The sequence below is a fragment of the Apus apus genome, chromosome 25 (assembly GCF_020740795.1).
Source record: "Apus apus isolate bApuApu2 chromosome 25, bApuApu2.pri.cur, whole genome shotgun sequence".
Lineage (NCBI taxonomy): Eukaryota > Metazoa > Chordata > Aves > Apodiformes > Apodidae > Apus > Apus apus.
Genome location: NC_067306.1, coordinates 1,293,162 through 1,311,852, shown reverse-complemented (window position 1 = coordinate 1,311,852; position 18,691 = coordinate 1,293,162). Strand labels below are relative to the sequence as shown.

The following is an 18,691-nucleotide window of genomic DNA, read 5'->3' as shown; positions in this document are numbered from 1 at the left end:
CGCCGTGTCACCGCGGGCTGCGCAGTCGGACGGCGGGAGCGGCGAACGCACCGTCACTGCCGAGAACAACCGGGGGCGGCCCCGACAGAGGCGGCGGGCACGGGGTGGGGGTGATCCCGGTGCCCCCGGTGCCCCGGGGAGGAAGGAAAGCGGCGAAAGCGGCGGAGTCAACATTGAATATTTATTAATCGCCGTCGAAGGACGCTCGGTAATTACAGGTTCGCCGCGAATCGCACCGGCGGCGGCTCGTCGAGTCGTGGCGGGGCCGCCCCGGCAGGAACCGGGCTGTGAGCGTCCGGGGGGGGTCCCGGGAGGGGAGATCCCGGGGAGGGGGGGGCCGGTGCATGCAGTATCGCCGGGCCCCCCGGCCCTGTTCCCCCGCGCTCCGCCGCCGCCAAGAAGCGTCCGCGGCGGCGGGGACCGGGAGCGGGGGGGGGGGGCGGCTCCCGGCGCGGGGGGGCTCTTGCATATCGTTGGCCATAAATATTTATTAATCGAAATGAAACGGAACAGAAACACGAAAGCACTTCTGGTGTCGGACAGGCGGGTCCCCTTTTGCTACAACGGTTTGTGGGGTTTTTTCCTTTTTCATTTTCTCGGTTTCGTGGTGTTTTTTTTGTTGTTGTTTGTTTTTTTTTGCAAAACTTTTTTTTTTTTTTTTCGTTTCGAAAACATTTCTCAGAAATCCTCCTCCTCCTCCCTGGTCTCTAAAAATGCTGGTTTCTCGAAGGTGGTGGGGGCAGGTTCCAAAAAAAAAAACAAAACCAAAAAAACCCAAAAATACCCAAAACCAACCGAACCAAAAAACCAAACCAAAACTAAAAGAGCGTTTTCTCGGCTTTCCGGCGTCTCCCGACCGAAGGAATTCGGCAAAAGGGGGCGAAGACCCCCAGGCCGGGCCCAGGCGCCGCGGGGGGGGGGGGGGGGCTCAGCCCCGCCAGCCCCCCCACCAGAGCCCCGCTTGCATAAACTCGGGCTGCCCGGCCCCGGCTCCGCCAGCTCGGGGCGGCTCCGCGGCGGGGAGGGGGGGGGAATATTTTTTTGTAATTATTATTACCGTTTTCCTTTTTTTTTTTCCTTTTTTTTTTTTTTTTTTTTTTTTTCCCCGTTTCAAGTTTTTTAAAATAGGTAAAAAACGTCCTGACACACGCGCTGCGAGAGGAGCTCCCGGGGCCGGGAGCGGGGCCGGGGGCCCCCCCAAAGCAAAGTGCATCTCTGAGCGTCCGCCGGGCCGGGCCTGCTTGCATAGATAGAAATGTGGGGTCCTCCCTTCGCCTCCTTATTGCTTCGGAAAGTTGCGCTCCGGGCTCCTCTCGCTCCCACGGGCCGGGGCAGCGGGTGTCCAATGCCGGGGGGGGAGGTTGGTAGGGGGGGCGGGGGGGGTGAGGGTGGCAGAGGGGAGAAACGGCCCAAAATGGGGGAGGAGGGAAGGAAAAAAAAAAAAAAGAAAATTAATTGAAACGAATTAAAAAGGAAACGAAGCGGCTCGACCCAAGGCGGGGGGGAGGCTCCGCCAGGACCCCCGTCGGGGGAAATAATAATAATAATAATAATAATAATAATAATAATAATAATAATAATAATAATAATAATAATAATAATAATAATAATAATAATAATAATAATAATAATGTTATAAAATTATAATAAATAAGAAACAGCAATAAATAGTGAGTAGGTGAGTAGTGAATAATAAATAATTGATAACAAAAATAACGAACTGAATAGTGATAATAAATTCAGGAAAAGGAGAAATCCTCCCAAAAAAGCACTTAGTCCCCACGGGGCGCGGGGACCCGCCGCCGGGGCCGGGTCCCCATATTGCACCAAAGCCCACGGCGAAGCCCCGGGGGCCGGTCCGCGGGTCTGCGTGTGCCCCCCCGCCAACCTCGGGGCCGGGGCGGCCGGGCGGGGAGGGGGCTCGGGAAGATGGAGGTGGGGAGGGGAGGGGAAGGTGGGGGGGTCAGTTGTGGAAGAAGGCGTTGAGCTCCTCGTACATGGGGCCCCGCTCGTGCGGGAGGTGCATGTCGTAGGGGAAGATGTTCTCGGAGTGGACCCCCCCGCGCATCCCCGCCGAACCGAAGACCAGGTTGTGTCCGGTGGGGCGGGAACCGGGCAGCGCCGAGTAGTGCATAGAGTAGTGGTAGCTTTTCTCGTGGTCGGGGGAAGAAGAGTCCTGCTTGAGGGAGAAGTTGCCGTTGATGCAGAGTGGGGGGCTAAGCCCCCCGTCGTACTCCGAGCTGTTGTAGTCGGGGGAGGTGTTGCCGTAGAGGCTCTCGTAGGCGGAGGAGCAGTAGCTGTGTGTCCTCAGCCCGTGGGCCCCGGGGGGGGGCTGCGGGGGGGCACTGCCCCGCGGCCAGCCGCGAGCAGGGGTAGGGGTAGGGGTGGACGGCGAAGGAGGCGTTGGGGCCGTGGAAGCGGCCGCTTTCCTGCCCTTGCTCCGTCAGGAAATTGCGGGAATTGAGCTGCAGGCACCCGGCCACCAGGTTGGTGGTGGGTTGCGACAGCCCCTTGCACAGAGTCTGCACGTAGGACACCAGGTCGGGCCGCTTGCCCGAGCGCAGGATCTCGGAGAGAGCCCAGATGTAGTTCTTGGCTAAACGCAACGTTTCGATTTTCGACAGCTTTTGGGTTTTGGAATAACACGGAACCACCTTCCGCAGGTTGTCCAGGGCCGCGTTCAGGTCGTGCATTCGGTTCCGCTCCCGCGCGTTCGCCTTTTGCCGCCGCAGCTTGGAGCGCTCCAGCCGCGCCTTGGTCATCTTCCTCTTCTTGGGGCCGCGCTTCTTGGGCCGCTCGCCCTCCGCCTCCTCCAAGCCTTCCTCCTCCTCCTCCTCCTCCTCCTCGTCCCCTCCTAGCTCCCCTTCCTCCTTGCTCTCCCCCAGCGAACCCTCGGGGGGTTCCTCGGGGTGGGCGCAGCCTTTGCCCCCCCCGCCCCGTTCTTCCTTCTCGCTGCGGGCATCGTCCTCGCACTCCTCGGCCCAACCGGCGAATTTCGGGACTTCGGGGACCAGGCTGGGCTCGCTGAAAAGTCGCGTCAACATGGTGGCTGCAGCGGGGGGCAAAGAGCCAGGCGTTACCGGCGGCCCCGCCGATCCCCCCCCGACTCGCCTCCCCCTCCCACCGATTCCCGGGAGCGGCTCCGCGGCACCGGGGGCGGCGAAAACGAATTGGGAGCTGGGCCGCCCGCTGCCTCCCTGGGCCCCGGCCGCCCGACCCCTGGGGCACGGGGGCTCCCTCGGGGCACGGTGATGACCCCCCTCCGCCCCCCCTGCCCCGGGCTCACCGCGGCCGCCGCCCGTGCCCTACTCCCCCTCTCCTGTTCCCACCGTGGTGGCAGCCCCCCGCCCTCCGCCCCCCTCCCGCAACCCCCACGGGCTGGTCCTGGTGTCGCCGGCCCCTCTTTGACGCCTTCAACTTTTCCCCTCCGCGGACGCAGAGCGGACCCGGCCGCGGTTCCACCACGGCCGTCCCGGGGCCGGAGCGTCGAGGGGCGGCCGCCGCCCCCCCTCATTCTCCCCCGTACCCTCTCCGGTCCGGTCAGCCCCGCCCGGAGACCCCGCCTCGGGGCTCCCCACGACCGCCGGAAAGCGGCCCGTAAAATGCGGCGGCATCAAAGGGCGGCGCGGGGGGATCGGCGGGGGCGGCGGTGGCCGGGCCCCCCCCCCGGGGAACGCGGGGGTCGCGGGTGGAGGCGCTGCAGGGGTTGCCCCGGGGGCCGGTGGGCGCGGCGGGGCCGGGGCGGGGGGCACCGCCCGAGGCAGGGGCCGGGGGCTCTGGGGGGAAGGTGGGGGGCGGCTCCGGCGGGTGGGGGTCCTCGGGGGCGGCGGCGCGGCGGCTCCGCGCTGATTTCGTTGATGCCGCTTGGCCGGTGCTGGCCGCTCCGTCCCACCGGGACCGCGCAGAGCCGGGCGCGCCCAGCCCAGGGGTGGGGGTAGTGGGGGTGATGGGGGGAGGCGGGGGGCGACGAAACCCCAACAAACCCCCCGGGGAGGAGCGGAAAAAAAACCATCGGCGGGGCCAGCGGGGAGCGGGAGAACCGAGGGCAGGAAGAGAACGAAAGACGGGGAGCGGGGGGTGGGAAAAAAAGGGCGAGACGTGGCGGAGAAACAAAATCAACATGGAAGTTGCCTTTTTTCCATTCAAGTTTCCTCCTCTGCCCTCCCAGCCCTCCACTTCTTACATAACTCACCTTCGGGCGGACCGGAGGAATTCTTATTTCATTGTTCCCAGCATCTTCTGGGAGCGGGACGCGGCTCCTTGAGGTGCTCCAGCCTCCTGCAGTCCTCTATCCAAAAGGAGGCGAGAGTGGCATCTCTACCCAGCAAAGGGGGTACCAGCTCTGCTGCCAGTGCCATATGGTTGGCACGTCATGCGCGAGAGCTATCACATGAGAGCTAATGATTGACATGCGCTTGCATTCAGGGAGATTTGTCTCTCTGGGGAAGGAGGACTCGCCATCTGTCACTCTGTACTCAAAAAAAAAAAAAAAAAAAACAACCCACAAAAAAAAACCACCACAAAAAAACCACCAAAAAAAAAAAAACCTTCTTCCAAATCTCCAGCTCTGCCTACACGCTGCAAAATGGGACCCGGGCGAGATGCAGGCGATGGCGGGGCCGGGAGGAACAATGGAGCCAGCGGCACGGCGGGCAGGGAGAGCGGGCATCCCGGCTGGACCCAGCCTGCTGGGGGTGGCCAGTGGGCACCGGAGGGGGGAGATGTGGTGGGGACCCTCGCTGGGAGCTGGCATCTGTGGCTCTCTGCAAAGCCGCCGCGGCTCAGCCGGGTCGGTCCCCACCCTCAGCCACCAGGAGAACGGGGCTGGCGGTGGTGCCCAAGGCCTGGCATGGGCTGGGGGCTGTGGGCTGTGGCTGGGCAAGGAGGTGGTGGCCACACTGGTATGGGGAGGGGGCTGCAGGGGCAGATGTGGGCAGGGCTGGTGGCTGCGGGGACGTGTGTCCCCATGAAGGTGGCACACGAGCCCCTCTGGCTGCCACTGCCATACTGGGACCCCCGTGGCCCTGCAGCCTCTCCAGTCACACTCCGCAGCCCCACGGCACAGCCCAGCACACAGACACAGCCCTGGGCACCCTCCTGTGTGCACACACACTTGCACATACATGCACACGCGCAGACATGCGCACACATCCCCTCCCTGGTGCACATGGGTGCCAGGCCCCCCGCGCATGCAGGGCCCACGGTGGCAGTGTTCTGGCCATGCCACAGCACAGCCAGCCAGGCCTTTGTCTGCCTGGCACCTCCTCACCTGTCACAGCCCCACCCTAGCCAAGCAACTCCCTGTCACCCCCCAAACCTGTCCCTGTCACCATGCATGTGCAGCCACGATTCCCTTGTGCCCGCAGACCAGCAGTGGGCAGGTGACCACAGGGCCAGGGAGCCAGTAACGGGTGTGTGGTGACCCAGGAGCTGGATCCCATCACCCAGTGCCCTGTATCTGGCTACAGCCATTGGGATGTCCCCATGTCCTGGATCTCCTCTGTCCGGGGCCTTGGGACAAGCCCGCCTGTGGAAGGGGCAGCAGTTGCAGGGTGCCAGCATGTGCCAGCCATGTGCAGCAGGCAGGGGTGGCAGAGCCACGGCGTGGGCACGGCAGGGACACGGTGGCAGCAGTGGCCGGGGCTGTGCCCACAGGCAGACAAAGGGCTGGCGGTGCCCGCTCCCCCGGTGCAGGTGCCGGGGCTGGCGCGTGACAGAGGGGCCTCCACCGGCGGCGAGTGTCCCCCCACCCGCTGCCCAACCCTCCGACTGTCACTCACGGCTGCGGCCAAGCAGATGGCACCTGGGCTGGGGCTGCCCCACGGGGACGCCAGGCCCATCCCAGCCGTGCCGCGCCCGTGCCGGGGCAGCGATTCCCGGGCAGCCTCCCGGTGCCTCTCAGCCCGGCCCTGCAGCACCGCTCGGCTCCCGCTGTCGGTGCCATCTTCATTTTGTTGGGCGGGCATCACGGGGAGCCCACCCCCTGCCCGCTGCCCGTGGCACATCAGCACTGACAGCTCTGGGTAAGTCCCTGCTCCGCTGCCCTCGGTTCCCAGGCCAGGGGACTCCCAGCCCTCGGGGGGTGACATGGCCCCACTCCAGCCCTGCTGCACCCCGGGCCTTGGGGCAGCGAAGCCGCCAGTGTCCCCACTCCCGGCTCACAGCCCATGAAGGCACCGGAGCTGCCCAAGCAGATGCCACAGGGTCGGTGGCCAGGCTGGCCTGTGTGGGGACAGGCACGGGGACAGGGACAAGCCTCCAGCCCCTGGCCTGGTGCATCCCTTACAGCCTAATTAGCGGGCAGGGTGGGTGCCGGCTCATCAGCATGCGCAGCGCTTGGAGGGAGAAGAAAGTGGAGACATGAAACGGGGAGAGGAGATGAAAGGGGAGTGGGGAGATGAAAACCCAAACCGCTGCCGTGTGCTGGGGTGGGGGGGTGGGAGGGGCTGGGGCCTGTGCCTGGACGTGGCCCACTTGTGGGCAGGGGGATCCTGGTGCGGTCCCTGTGCTGCCCCCTCCACCCCAGCCCGTGATGGCGCAGGGCAGAGCAGGGCAGGGGCAGCCGTGTTATAGCACCCAGGTACCTTTTGGGGGGTGAGGGGGTCACCAAGCAGCTCCCAGTGACACAGCACAGGATTGGTCACCCCAGGACCAGGCCCAGCTGAGGGGAGCAGGGGAAGAGCAGGGCTGGGTGCTGGTGGTTTGGGTGCCAGGATTGGGTGGGTGGTTCCTCTTGCCCTAGGAGGTTGGGGCAGGAGGAGCTGGGTCTGGCCGCCCTGCAGCTCCTGTCCCCATCCTGCTGCTGGTCACCACGTACAGGGACCTGTGTCCCTGCCACTGCCACCTCCTGTCCCCTGCCACCCCAGCCAGCTCCCCTGGGGTCTGGTGGCATAGCAAGAGCTTTTGGCTGGGGCACGGAGCTCTTTCCTCCTCCAAAATTCACCCTCCGTGCCCTGTGCCCTCCCTCCAGCAGGAAGGTGATGAATGGGGATGGGGACCTGGAGCGGTGGCAGCTCCATCCCGGCAGTGCGTGCCAGGGGGACACGTGGCATCCAAGGGACATGGCAGGGGCACGGGAACTGGTCGGCTGCAAGGGGTGGGACCCAGGCACAGGATGGTGCCAGGACCCGGCTGGGAGCCAGCTGGGCCCGTGGTGGCTCCTGGGGGCCTTGCATGGGGCGAGTTTGCCAGGGCTCAGCCGGCTGCTGCAGCCCCCGCGTGGGGCCGGCTCGTGGCACCCGCCTCGGTGACACAGTGACACCCCCCCCCAGCGTGGGCTGGGGACACAGAGCTGGCACCCCTCGCTGCTGGGGTCCCCGTCCCCCCTCGGCAGGGCTGAGCCATCCGGGGCCCGAGCGGAGGAGCCGGCGGCGGCGGGGGGAGGCGGGGGCCGCGCTGCCAGATGGAGCCGGCTCCGCGCCGCAATATTTCTGGGAGGCGAAGGCTGGGAGAGATGGATGCGGGAACGCGCGGCGCAGCCACCGCCGGGAATGTCAGCCGGGAGGAGAGCGGCGGGAGAGGGAGCCCAGCCTGTCCTCGTCCCTGCGGGGACAAAGTGGCCCCGGGCCAGGTCCCTGCAGCAGCTCCCTCGTGGGACCCGTCCCTGGGCATCACCGGGTGAGCTGTACCCCGGCTGTGGGTGGGAGTGTCTGGGGGACCAGGGGTGTGGGTGCCCTGCCTGTCCCCATGTCCCTTAAGGTCAATTCAATGGGCACTGCTGGGTCATGGGGGGGGCTGGGGAGGCTGGGAGAAGGCAGCTGGGGGTGGAGGGAAACTGAGGCACGGAGGGAGTAGAGGGGCGGGGGCGAGGGGGGAAATTTTAGCAAATCCTTCTTTTCCTTTTCTGTTGGAGGGCAGGGAGATGCTGACCCGGCCCCGGGCTGTGGTGACAGTGCCAAGTGACGCCCCCCCTGGGGCTGTGTCACCCACCCTGGCTGGATCCTACCCCTGGGGAACCCAGACCCGCCACCCTCCCCCCCCCCACTCACTGGCCAGGGGTTTCTCGGGTGGTTTTTAAGACCCAAGTTGTTAATTAGGGAAAAGATGCCCTGGGAATTGTCCGGTGAGAAACTGCCTGAGCCACGGCTGCCAGTGGGGCTGGGGACAAAGGGTCCTGGGGAGGGACGGTGGGTGACTCGAGGGGACTTGTCCCCCCTCACCCCTCTTTGTCACCTGGTGGTCACTGGGTTCATTCCCACCAGAGTCAGATGTTCTTTGGGGACACTGGGAGGGGCTGGGACAGGGTGACCCTGGGCTGGGACCCCAGGCCAGAGGGGGCTGCCCCAGTGCCACCAGCAGAGCTGGCTGCCAGTGGGGTAATAAAGCTGCCCTGTCGAGGTCACAACGGGCTGTGACAGCACCAGCACTGGACTGTGGTGGCACAAGAGCTCAGGAGCAGACAGGACACCTCTGTGCCCACAGCATCTGCCCCCTGGCCGGGCTGAGGGGGGACACGCAGGGGGTCGGTCGGTGCACAGCCCGGCGGTGCCACCGGCCTGGGCACGGCTGAGCGAGCGCTGCTGGCACCGGCCCCCCCGCGGCAGATGGCAGCTGCTTGGGCCTGTTTCAGGGAGCTGGTGGGGTGTGATGGTGGGGGGACACGGTGGGTGGGGGCGGCGGGGGCTGCCGTGTCCCCCTCCGTTGTCGCCCCACCCCCCACTCGCCTGCTCCCCTCTGTGCCAATGTCCCCAAACTGGGGGGGAGATGCCCAATGGCCCTCCCAGAAATGCACCGAGTGGTGTGAGGCCTCAGCAGGGTGAGTGGGCACAGGGGTCAGGGACAGCCAGGGTGGCACCAGGGACAAAGGCAAAGGGCTGGATTTGGAGCTGGGGGTGCCAGATGCCCACCCTGGGAGGGCCTCAGTCCCCCAGGTCCTGGGAGCTGATCCAGCCCATTGCTGCCATGAGGGGGTTCGGTTCTCCCTGCCAGACCCAGAGCATGAGGGGGACACTGGGGCTCCTTGTCCCCATCCCGGGGTGCCTGGGGCCTCCCATCCCTGGGGACATCAGGGACCCCATCCCTGGGAACACTGGGGACCCCCAAACCCGGGTGGCTTTTAGGGACCCCTAAAGGAGGAGGAGGAGTGGGGGAGCAGTGGGGTCCCCGAGACACGGGACGGGAGGGGGTGCGAGTGGATTTGGGGAGGGGGGGGGTGTCTCCATGGCGACAGGGTGCCGATGACGACAGTCACTATGGCAACGGGCCGGGCCCATTGCAGCCTCACCATGGCGGCCCGGCCCGTTGCCATGGCAATGAGCCTGGCACAGCGAGTCGCCATGGAGATGGCCGAGGGATCCCATGGCGGGGGACCCAGGGGCCAGGCCAGGGCTGGGGTGCGGGGTCCCGGGGGCTGACACCCCCACACCCCCACGCGTGGGGCCCGGCAGCCCAGGGGCGCAGCGTGGGGCCGGTGCCGCCGCGTGCCCGCCCGCCGCCCGGGTTCATTTGCACGAGGCTTTTCCACTCCAGTTCCTACCACCATCTGACAAGCCCAACTTCTCATTTTCAGAGTAATCACTCCACTGCACTAATTGCACATGCAAATATGCAAATTCGTATTAATTAATTACTATACTAATTAGTTCTGTGGTATTTGCGAGTAATAAATCATTCGGAGGGAGCGGGAAGCTGGAGACCTGGCCCATTTACACTTCGCATAAAAATTTAATAGGCGCTTGGGCTGATCCGGGACAGCCGCGCTTAAAGGCACAGGAGCTGGTCTGGCACGGGCTGGCCCCCCCGACCCCCAGCCCTGCGGGGTGGGAGGGGGCCAGGGCATGGAGAGCAGGGCGGGGCAAAGGGAAAATGGTGGAAAAGGAGCTGGGGAGGGGGGTTTGTGGGTCTCGGGGGGTGGCTCTGTGCCCCAGCTGTCTCCTCCTGGGGAAACTGAGGCAGGGAGGGGGGTTGATGCCCACCATCGCGGTGCCCCGCACCTGGGTGGGGATTTGGCCTCTCTGGCTGTGGGGAGACCCCCAGGGGTGGGGGTGCTGAGAGAGGGCCACCCCACTCCGCAGCCACCCCTGTTCCTGCCAGCCATCACTGCGATGCCACCACCACGATGCCACCACCGCCAGGATGCCACCGCCGCGCCGGCACCGCGCAGCCCCTCCCCGCCGCCACCTTTGGGGATTTTGCAAGCCTTTAATTGTCGTAAGCACAGATTAATTAAGCAGCGATAAACACAAACCCATGCATTATTGATGACTAAGGGTGAGTTCAGGTTGGTGCAAACGTTGTAATTAAATCTAAACCTCAAGCTGCCCATTGTTAACGGACAAATTACATTACTATTGCGACACGTGTCGGGGCGCGCGGCCGGGAAGGGGCTCGTGCCCCAGCACCACGGCCCCCCTGTACCCCCCGGCCCCGCCGAGGGGGAGAGGGGACAGGGACAAGAATGGGGACCCCCCGCTGGCCCCCTCGGCACAGACGTCGCCGGCTCCTCCGCAGCGCCAGGGCCAGGCCCTGCTCCATCCTGGATCCTTGTGCACCGAGGATGCTCCACGCGGCGCCTGGTCTGGGACAAGGGACGTGTCACCCGACCCATGGGAACATGCATGAGCAGCTCCCATATCCCTCTGCACGGGCACATGCACACAAACACTCCCATACACATATACACTTCCCTGGCACATACATACATGGACACACACACGGATGCACTCACACATCCGTGCACACACACACATGTGCAGCCCTGGCACACGCATGTACACACACCCAGGCACCCCAGCTCCCACCACACCAGTCTCCACCAAACCACCCACCCTGCAGCTGGGCAGCCCCCACCCACAGGGCCATGTGTCCCCAAGCCCCCATGTCCCCGTGTCCCTGTGTCCCCATGTCCCCTGCACAAGCAGAGCCCCCAGCCAGGCCACACTCACCCACACGTCCCAGCCCCCTTGCCAGGACCCCCCTGTGCAGGGCACTGTGGCTGTGCCAACCCCCTGGTGCCACCCTCCCCCATGGCTCTCTGAGCAATCGCATAACCCAGGGACCCCAGGGACCCCCTTCACTGGTGACAGTGACACGGGGGGTGACAGGGAGGGTGGGCAAGCCTGGCTGGCTGGCTGCGCGTGCCCGGCTCCCTGCGTGCCCCTGGCCCGGGCGCAGGGGGGAGTTGGCAGCTGGTCCCTATTTATTACCCAGTCATGGTTAAATTGGTTTATAAATTAACAGATGTTTTAACTTTATTCTTTCTTCTGGGAACGGAGGCAGAGAACGGGGCTGTGCTGGCAGCAGGGTACCGGGAGGGGCTCATGGCAGGGCACTGTGGGGGCATGGGGGTGGGCTGAGGGGTCCCCTGGGGTTCCCCCTGACCGGGAAGGGAGTGGCTGGGGCCGAGAGCACATGCTACAGGTGGGGAAACTGAGGCACGGCCAGCACTGGCTCCCCCAGCAAGAGGAGACCCCCGGGCTGACACCCCCCGGTGTCACCACTGCATCTCCTCCCCCTTCGGGACCTCCAGGCTTGCACCCTCCATCCCCCCCAGGGTTTAATAGTTCAGACCCCAAGGAGCAGGGATACCCCAGCACCAGGCTTGGTGTGTGCAGTCCCTGCCTAGTTGGATACCCACCCCGGGAGTGTTCTCCCAGGCCCCCGCCAGCGCCTCCAGCCCCCCCGGTCCCATCCTAGACGAGGGCACGGGGCTTGACGGGAGCCGGTGGCTGCCAACCGGGAGGGCTCCATTCCGGCCACCCGGTGCCAGAGCCCTCGAGCCCGTGCCCAGCTCTGGGCTCGCCGTGGGGCTGTGCCAGCGCCGGGGCGCCCGTGCCAGCCCCGCCAGGCCAGCGTTGGCACCACCGTGTCTGTGTCGGCTCCGCCGTGCCAGCCGCGCCGGGGATGGCATCTGCCGGGAACGTGCCGCGGTGCCAGCGGGCACGGCCGGGCTGGCGAGGGCACCGGGAGCAGGCCTAGCCCCCTGCCCACCCTGCCGGCGTGGGGGCATGGGACCCCCCCCCTCATCCTGCTGGGGACACCAGCCCTCCTCATCCTGCCAGGCTCAAAAGCCTCCCCATCCCCACGGGAATGCATCCCCTCCTCACCCCTCCTTGGGCTTGGACTGTATTTCCCTGGGTTATGGGGTTGCAGCGCCCCCACTGCAGTGGGATTATGGGGCTGCAGGGCTCCCCCCAAGTACTGCCAGCACTGTTCAGTGCCTCAGTTTCCCCATCACACACAGCGGGTGCCAAACCCCCTCACTGCTGCCCAGCAGCTACTTTGGCAGCAGGGTGGCATCGTGGGGGTGGTCAGGCTCCCCTCATGAAGTCCCATTTGGGGAGGGGGCCACCCCCAAATCCTCCCTCCACTCTGCAGTGCCCCAGGCTTGTCGGTGGGGGGGTATCCAGCAGGGAATGGGTTAAGGCCACCGCCCCTCCTCTCCCCCCGCCCCAGCCTGCTCCCACGGCTGCTCCCACGCGTGTTCCCGGCACCTCCTCTGCACCCGGGGGAGCACCAGCCCCCCCCCGCCTCCCCCACTGCAGCTCGGAGGGGGGGGTGAGTTCAGGGCGGGGGTCGGGGGGGTACACCCGCCGTGGGTCCTGGGGTGCAGGGGGGGCCGGGGTACTGTAGCCGAGGGGTGCACCGTGGCAGGTCCTGGGGTACGACAGGGGCTCGGGCTGCACAGGGAGCGGGTTTGGGGTGGCCACCCTAGGAGTGACCCACTGAGCTGGGGAGCCAGGAGTCCGGAGGGGGATACCCAGGGGGGGGCGAACTTGGGGAGGAGGGGGCGGCACCCACGGACCCACACACCCAGCCCAGCCCCTCCCACACCCATGGCCCCGCCCATTTCACAGCACAGGCCCCTCCCCACACCCCGCTCTCACCTTTTGGGACCGAGCAATCGGCGTCCCCGCCTCCCCCTCTCCCCGCCACGCTCCGGCCCCACGGTGCCCTGTCCCCACGGCCCCTGTCCCCACAGCCCCCTGTTCCCACAGTGCTCCATCCCCAGCGTCCTCCTGTCTCCACGATGCTCCAACCCCTCGGTGCCCCCTCCCTCCCCACAAGGCCCTGTCCCCCGTGTACCCTGTCCCCACAGTGCTCCATCCTCATGGCACCTTGTCCCCACAATGCCCTGTCCCCGAAGCCCCTGTACCCCGGTGCTGCCCTGTCTGCCCTCACACCCAGCCCCACAGCCCCTCTGGTACTGTGTCCCCAGAGCCCCCCGCCCCTCTGACACCACGTCCCCACCATCCCTGTCCCCGTGGCCCTGGTGTCTCCCCACGGCAGCCGAGGCTCCCGGCCCCGGTCGGTGCCCGCTGGCGGGGGCCGAGGCAGCGAGCGCCGCTTGCCTGAAACCTGCTGCTATTTTTACTCTCTCTGCAGGAGGATTCGCTGCCGTGTGGAGCTGCAGCCCCCGCCACATGGCACGGGGATGGGCACGGCACGGCACTGTATGGCATGGCACTGCACGGCATAGCATGAGCACGGGTGGCTGTGCACACCACGGAGCAGCCCGGGTGCCCATGGAGCCGGGACGACCCGACGAGGAGCAGGGCCACGTGTGGCACAGGTGTGCCCAGAGCCACCTGGCACGGGGGGGCTCAGGCACTGCATCCCCAGGCCAGCAGGGTGCTGGGTGCCAGGCCTGGTGCGGTACCTGCCGAGCTGCTGGTGCCACCGGCGGCTCCGGCTGCGTGGGTGCGGGCGCGGGCGGCGCGTGCCGATCCCAGGGGGCTGCGGGTGCTGCTGCAGCACAGGGAGGGGAGGGGGCCCGGCCACCCCCTCACACGGCGCCTTTGCAGGTGGGAGGATCAGGAACAGCAGTGGGAAGGAGCCCGGGAACCTGTTGCCATAACGACTTGAGTCCCACATGGGGATGGGAACAGGGACCCTCAGCGTGGGCAAGTCAGGGTATGGGGTGACCAAGGGACCTCTCACCCTGTCCCCCCACCTCAGCCTGGCCATCCCCTCCATGGGGACACAGGCTGTGCTGGTGGCAGTGTCTGGGCTGTCCGGCACTGCAGAGTGCTGCAGGGCTGAGCTGGGCTGAGCAGGGCTGGCCTTGGCCACACTTGGCCCTGCTAAGCCCGGCTCGGCCAGGCTGTGCCACACAGAGCCGGGCTTTGCCATGTTTCCCCACGCAGAGCCAGGCTTTGCCGGGCTTTGCCGTGTTTCCCCACACAGAGCCAGGCTTTGCCGTGTTTTGCCGTGTTTCCCCACACAGAGCCGGGCTTTGCCGTGTTTTGCCGCGCGGGGCTGGGCGGGCGGGAGGCTGGTCCATGGCTCGGTGCCATCGGGTAAATATTTTGCTGGAGCGGTGGCTGCTGGCCCGCGGCCACCGGCAGCCGTTGGAGCACCGGGAGATCCGGGGGCCGCAGCCAGCTCTCAGCCCCCCCTCCTTGCTCCTCCTCACCAGTAGCTTCCTCAGCCCCAACGCCGCCAGCACCACCCTGGCTGTGTCCCTCGGACAGGCCACCCTGCGATGGTCGGTGTTGGTGTCACGGATCCTGCTGCTGGTGACCCCGCTGTCCCCCTGCACGGGGACCCCCCTGGTTGTGTCCCCCCCCAGGACTGGGAGAGGTGCCCTTGGTGCCCGGGTTCCTCCTGGCAGGGCCCTGGCACTGCCCAGCACACGCAGCACTGAGCACTGGTGCTGAGCCGTGCCTGGGCTGGGGGCTGTGCGGGCGGGGGGGAGTGGGTGTCCCGAGCCCCCAGTTCCTCAGGGGGAAACTTGGGGTTTGGTGGAATTTTCCACCGGGAAAAGCGGGGCAGAGCCAGGCGCAGCCCCGGGTGAGGGCAGAGTCCCCTACCCCCGGCACACCCCGGCGTCCGCAGGGCTGCTGCTGGTGGCAGAGCTGGCACACAGGTAATGGGACATTCCGGGGGTCCTGTGTCCCCGCGGGTGTCCCCTGGCTGCATCCCCTGGGTGATCCCACTCCCAAAGGAGCAGTGTCCCTGTCCCGGGGAGTGCCCATGGGGTAACGAGGGGATTTTCCTCCTGCCCCTTCAAGGACAAGGTGCCCTTGTCCCCTGCCTGCTCAGCCTGTGGGGAAACTGAGGCACAAGGGATGTGGAGGCACCTATTCCCATCCCCGTCCTGTCCCACCTGGCCACCGCGGTGGGGGGCCACCGCTCCAGCAGGGAAGGGGTTAAGCCGGCCCCCCCGCCCCCTGCTTGGCTGAACCCCCTCGGGTTGTCCCCAAGGGCTCATTACCGAGCCCTCAGCCCCCCTGCCCGGGGAGATGAATAATTCAGCGCCTGGTAGGAGACTTGTCCTCCCTCCCTCTCCTTCCTCCTCCTCCTCCTCCTCCTCACCGGCTCTGCCTTCCCCACCTCCCGCCGCTCTCAGTCCTCGCCGTAACCGAGCCCCGGCTGCTACCGAACACCCGCTCAGCACCGGTGACAGAGACCCCCCCTCCCTGCCCGGCAGCACCGGTGTCACCAGGTCAACGCCATGGACCCCAAGGACCGTAAGAAGATCCAGTTCTCGGTGCCAGCGCCCCCCAGCCAGCTGGACCCTCGTGCCGTGGAGATGGTGAGAGTGGACACTGGGGTACGGGGTCACGCCGGGGGTCCCTTGACAAGGGACCCCCGGCTTGACCAGGGGGAATGGGGGGGACAGGAGATCCCCAAGGTGTGAGCTGCAGATGGGACGGGATGGGGACACAGAGAGACAGGATAGGACCGGGAGTGCAGGAGAAGGGGGATTGGAGGGGACAGAGGGGACTCGAGAGGTGGGACAAGGGGGTGGGAGGGGACGGAGGGGACGGGACAGAGGGTGGGAGGGATCGGGATGGGACCGGCAGGGTGGGACAAGGGGGATCGGAGGGGACTGAGCATGGGATGGGAGAGACAGGAGTGGATTTGGGGACAAGATGGGAAGGGAGAGAGACGGGGACAAGGCGAGAGAGCTCCGAAGTCCCCGTGTGAGTCGCAGTCCTGCAGAGGGAGAGTTGTGCAGGAGGACAGGGATGGGACAGGCATGGGACAGAGGGGACAGTGATGGGACGGAGGGGACAGGACATGTTGGAAACTGTGCAGCCACCCCCAACCCATTGTCCCTGGCCCGAGGGGACATCTTGAGCACGTGCTGGACCCAGACCCCCGTGGAGGGGCCAGGAGGGATGTTGGGACCAAGGGATGGGGCTTTGGCCCCTCCACAGGGCACTGTGCCTTTCAGCAGCACTGGCTCTGCAGGGACCCCTGCCCCTGGGTACCTTCATCCTGGGGACCCCCACCCCGGCCCTGCCAGACCTGGGTGCCCCCATCCCCTGCTCCCTCCTGCGCCTTCCCGCACGCTCCCCGCTCGTGCCCGCATACACGGTGACACGCACACGGTGACACGCGAGCAGGAGTGTGCACGGGGCCTGGGGCACCAGGCAGGGGACAGGGGACCCTAGATGTCCCCAGCTGGTGACACCCCACTGTGCCCCAGATCCGCCGGAGGAGGCCCACGCCAGCCATGCTGTTCCAGCTCTCCGAGCACTCCTCCCCAGGTGAGTGGGACAGGGACTGGGAACGCCGTGGGATGGGGCAGGGATGGATGTGGTGGCAGGGGACTGCTGGGATGGGAAGTGGTGGCAAGGATGGGACGTGTCACTGATAGGGTGGGCTAGCAAGGGTGGGACATGGTGTTGGGATGGGAAACGGTGGAGGGATGGGATGTGGTGCCGTGGGATGGGGTGCCTGAGCTGGGATGTGGTGGTGGGGAGGGGACATGGTGGCTGGATGGGATGCGGTGTCACCTACGGTGTGCGGTGTCTGGGATGGGATAGGGCAGCAGGGAGGGGACAGGGTGTCACATACATGATGGGGTGGCAGGGAGGGGACATAGTGGTGGGACAGGACGTGGTGGCAGGTCCCTGGCAGGCAGGGTGACACCCCTGGAGGGGGCCGGGGGGGCAGGTCCCTGCCCTGTCCCCCCCTCACCCCTCTCTCCCTGGCGCTGCCGCCCCAGAGGACGAGTCCCTGCCCTACCAGGTGAGTGGGCGCCGGGACCCCCGGGCAGCCCAGCCCCCATCCCGCCCCCCCCCAGCACCAGGGCGTTATCAGGGCCCGCCCCATCCCCGGAGCTTATCGGTTCCGTGCACGGGGACACGGCGCCGGGGACAGGGACACGGAGCCAAGCCAGGCTGCGGGTTTGGCCGCCGCGGGACACGCAGGGTCCCCAGGGCCCGGTCCCCCGGGGTGGCTCAGCCTTGTGTCCCCATTGCGAGACCCCCGGCGCGGTGTCCTTATCCCGGGGTGCCCATGGCATGATGTCCCCACGGGGTGGTTCCCGGGGCTGGGGGGGACACACTGGGCCCTTCTCCCCAACGCTGCTCCCTCCCGCAGCGCGAGGGCTGCCTGCTCAAACCAAAGAGGACCAACCCGTGTGCCTACACCCCGCCCTCGCTCAAAGGTACCGGCTGGACGGGGAAACTGAGGCACGGGGGTAGGCAGGGTGGGCTGGGGGCACCCGGGTATGCTGGACACCCCCCCCTCCCGCCTCTCCTGGTGCTGTGTGGGGAAATCGCAGTTTCCCCAGTGCACCCAGTGCCGGGAGCGGGGTCCTGAGGCCACCGTGTCCCCAGCGATGCAGCGCATCGTGCAGTCCCACCTGGAGAGCGGCCTGGCCGGGGGCGACAGCTCGGACGGGGAGGCTGATGACGGGGACCACGAGCTGGCCCGCGCCTGCGACCCCGACAGTGCCCTCGAGCCTGGTGAGAGGGACAGGGGGGCACGGGGAGGGGGCTGCTGGAGCCTGGGGGACATGGGGACACGACCCCCGCTCACTGCCCCCCCCCGGCCCTGCAGCCCCCGGGAGCCAGGGCAGGGCCGAGAGGAGCTTCTTCCCCGCGGGCCCCAAGGCACACAAACGGAAAGGTACCGGGATGGGACAGCGAGGGGACAGAGGTGGGGGCGGGGGGGGGATGGGGAGGGGAGAGCGAAGGGACGGGGGTGGCACAAGGGGCCAGGGATGGCGGGGGGATGGGGACGGTGAGGGGAGGGGGGTACAGGTGGGGTGCTGGCGCTTGGGGGGAGGACCCGCGTGCCCCCCCGGGAGTGCAGCGGGGTCACCCCGGAGCCGGGGGGTCCCCGGGAGCCACCGTCCCGGCTGTCCCCAGGCGGGCAGAAGGTGTCCTTCGCCGGTGGCATCGAGGAGCGCGGGGAGGACCTGAAGTCCCTGACGGTGTCGGAGATCCCCGAGGACCCTGAGGGAGCGGAGGGCGAGGAGGAGGAGCTGGGGCGGGAGCCGGAGGACGGCGGCACCGGCGGCACGTGGGGTGTCACCTCCCCCGCCCCCGGGGGCACCGGTGGTCACCACACCTGACCCACCGGCCCTGCCCCCCCTCCGCCCCGAGCCCCGGCTGCCCCCTCGCCCGCTGCCTGCGCTTCGTCTGCCGTGCCGGGACCCCCACCCCACTTCATCTCCGGGGGTCCCGGCCCCATTCCAGCCCTGGGGTCCCCCGGCTGCCGGGGCTGGAATGGGGCCGGGACCCCCCCCAGGCCGCTCCCCCCCACAACGAGCAGAGCCCCCCGCCCGCAATAAACGTCTGTACAGAGCGGCTGGAGAGGCTTGGGGGGTCTGCGGCCGTGGGAAGGGGGGGGGGGTCCTGACCCCCGTGTCCGCGGTTTGTGGGGCAGGGGCGGGCCCAGACCCAGGGCCCCCCACCGAGGGGTGTGATCTGTCCCTCACCCCGGTGTCCCCCCCGTCCCCGTTGGGCCCGTCCATCCCCCCCCGCGATGGTCGGTGCCGGCGCAGCCTCCC

General features: G+C 66.9%; 2 protein-coding genes across 5 annotated transcripts; one reads left to right on the top strand and one right to left on the bottom strand.

Moving 5' to 3' along the window:
- Window positions 1-1,726: 1,726 nt before the first annotated feature.
- NEUROD2 (neuronal differentiation 2) lies at window positions 1,727-4,406 on the bottom strand. The gene is given in 3 exon segments (XM_051640571.1): window positions 1,727-2,330; window positions 2,332-3,049; window positions 4,193-4,406. Coding segments are annotated over 2 exon segments (1,080 nt in total). The 5' UTR covers window positions 3,045-3,049; window positions 4,193-4,406; the 3' UTR covers window positions 1,727-1,963.
- Window positions 4,407-14,349: 9,943 nt separating this feature from the next.
- On the top strand, window positions 14,350-18,377 carry PPP1R1B (protein phosphatase 1 regulatory inhibitor subunit 1B). Of its 4 annotated transcripts, none has more exons than XM_051640577.1 (8): window positions 14,350-14,425; window positions 15,290-15,475; window positions 16,376-16,436; window positions 16,898-16,920; window positions 17,275-17,341; window positions 17,514-17,642; window positions 17,737-17,805; window positions 18,048-18,377. In XM_051640577.1, the coding sequence occupies exons 2-8, from the start codon at window positions 15,395-15,397 to the stop codon at window positions 18,251-18,253; spliced, it is 636 nt and encodes a 211-aa protein (XP_051496537.1). In that variant the 5' UTR covers window positions 14,350-14,425; window positions 15,290-15,394; the 3' UTR covers window positions 18,254-18,377. The 4 variants fall into 4 exon arrangements, with proteins under 4 accessions (XP_051496537.1, XP_051496536.1, XP_051496538.1 ...); XM_051640576.1 differs by lacking the exon at window positions 14,350-14,425 and adding an exon at window positions 14,440-14,806; XM_051640578.1 differs by lacking the exon at window positions 14,350-14,425 and adding an exon at window positions 15,186-15,201.
- Window positions 18,378-18,691: the final 314 nt, after the last annotated feature.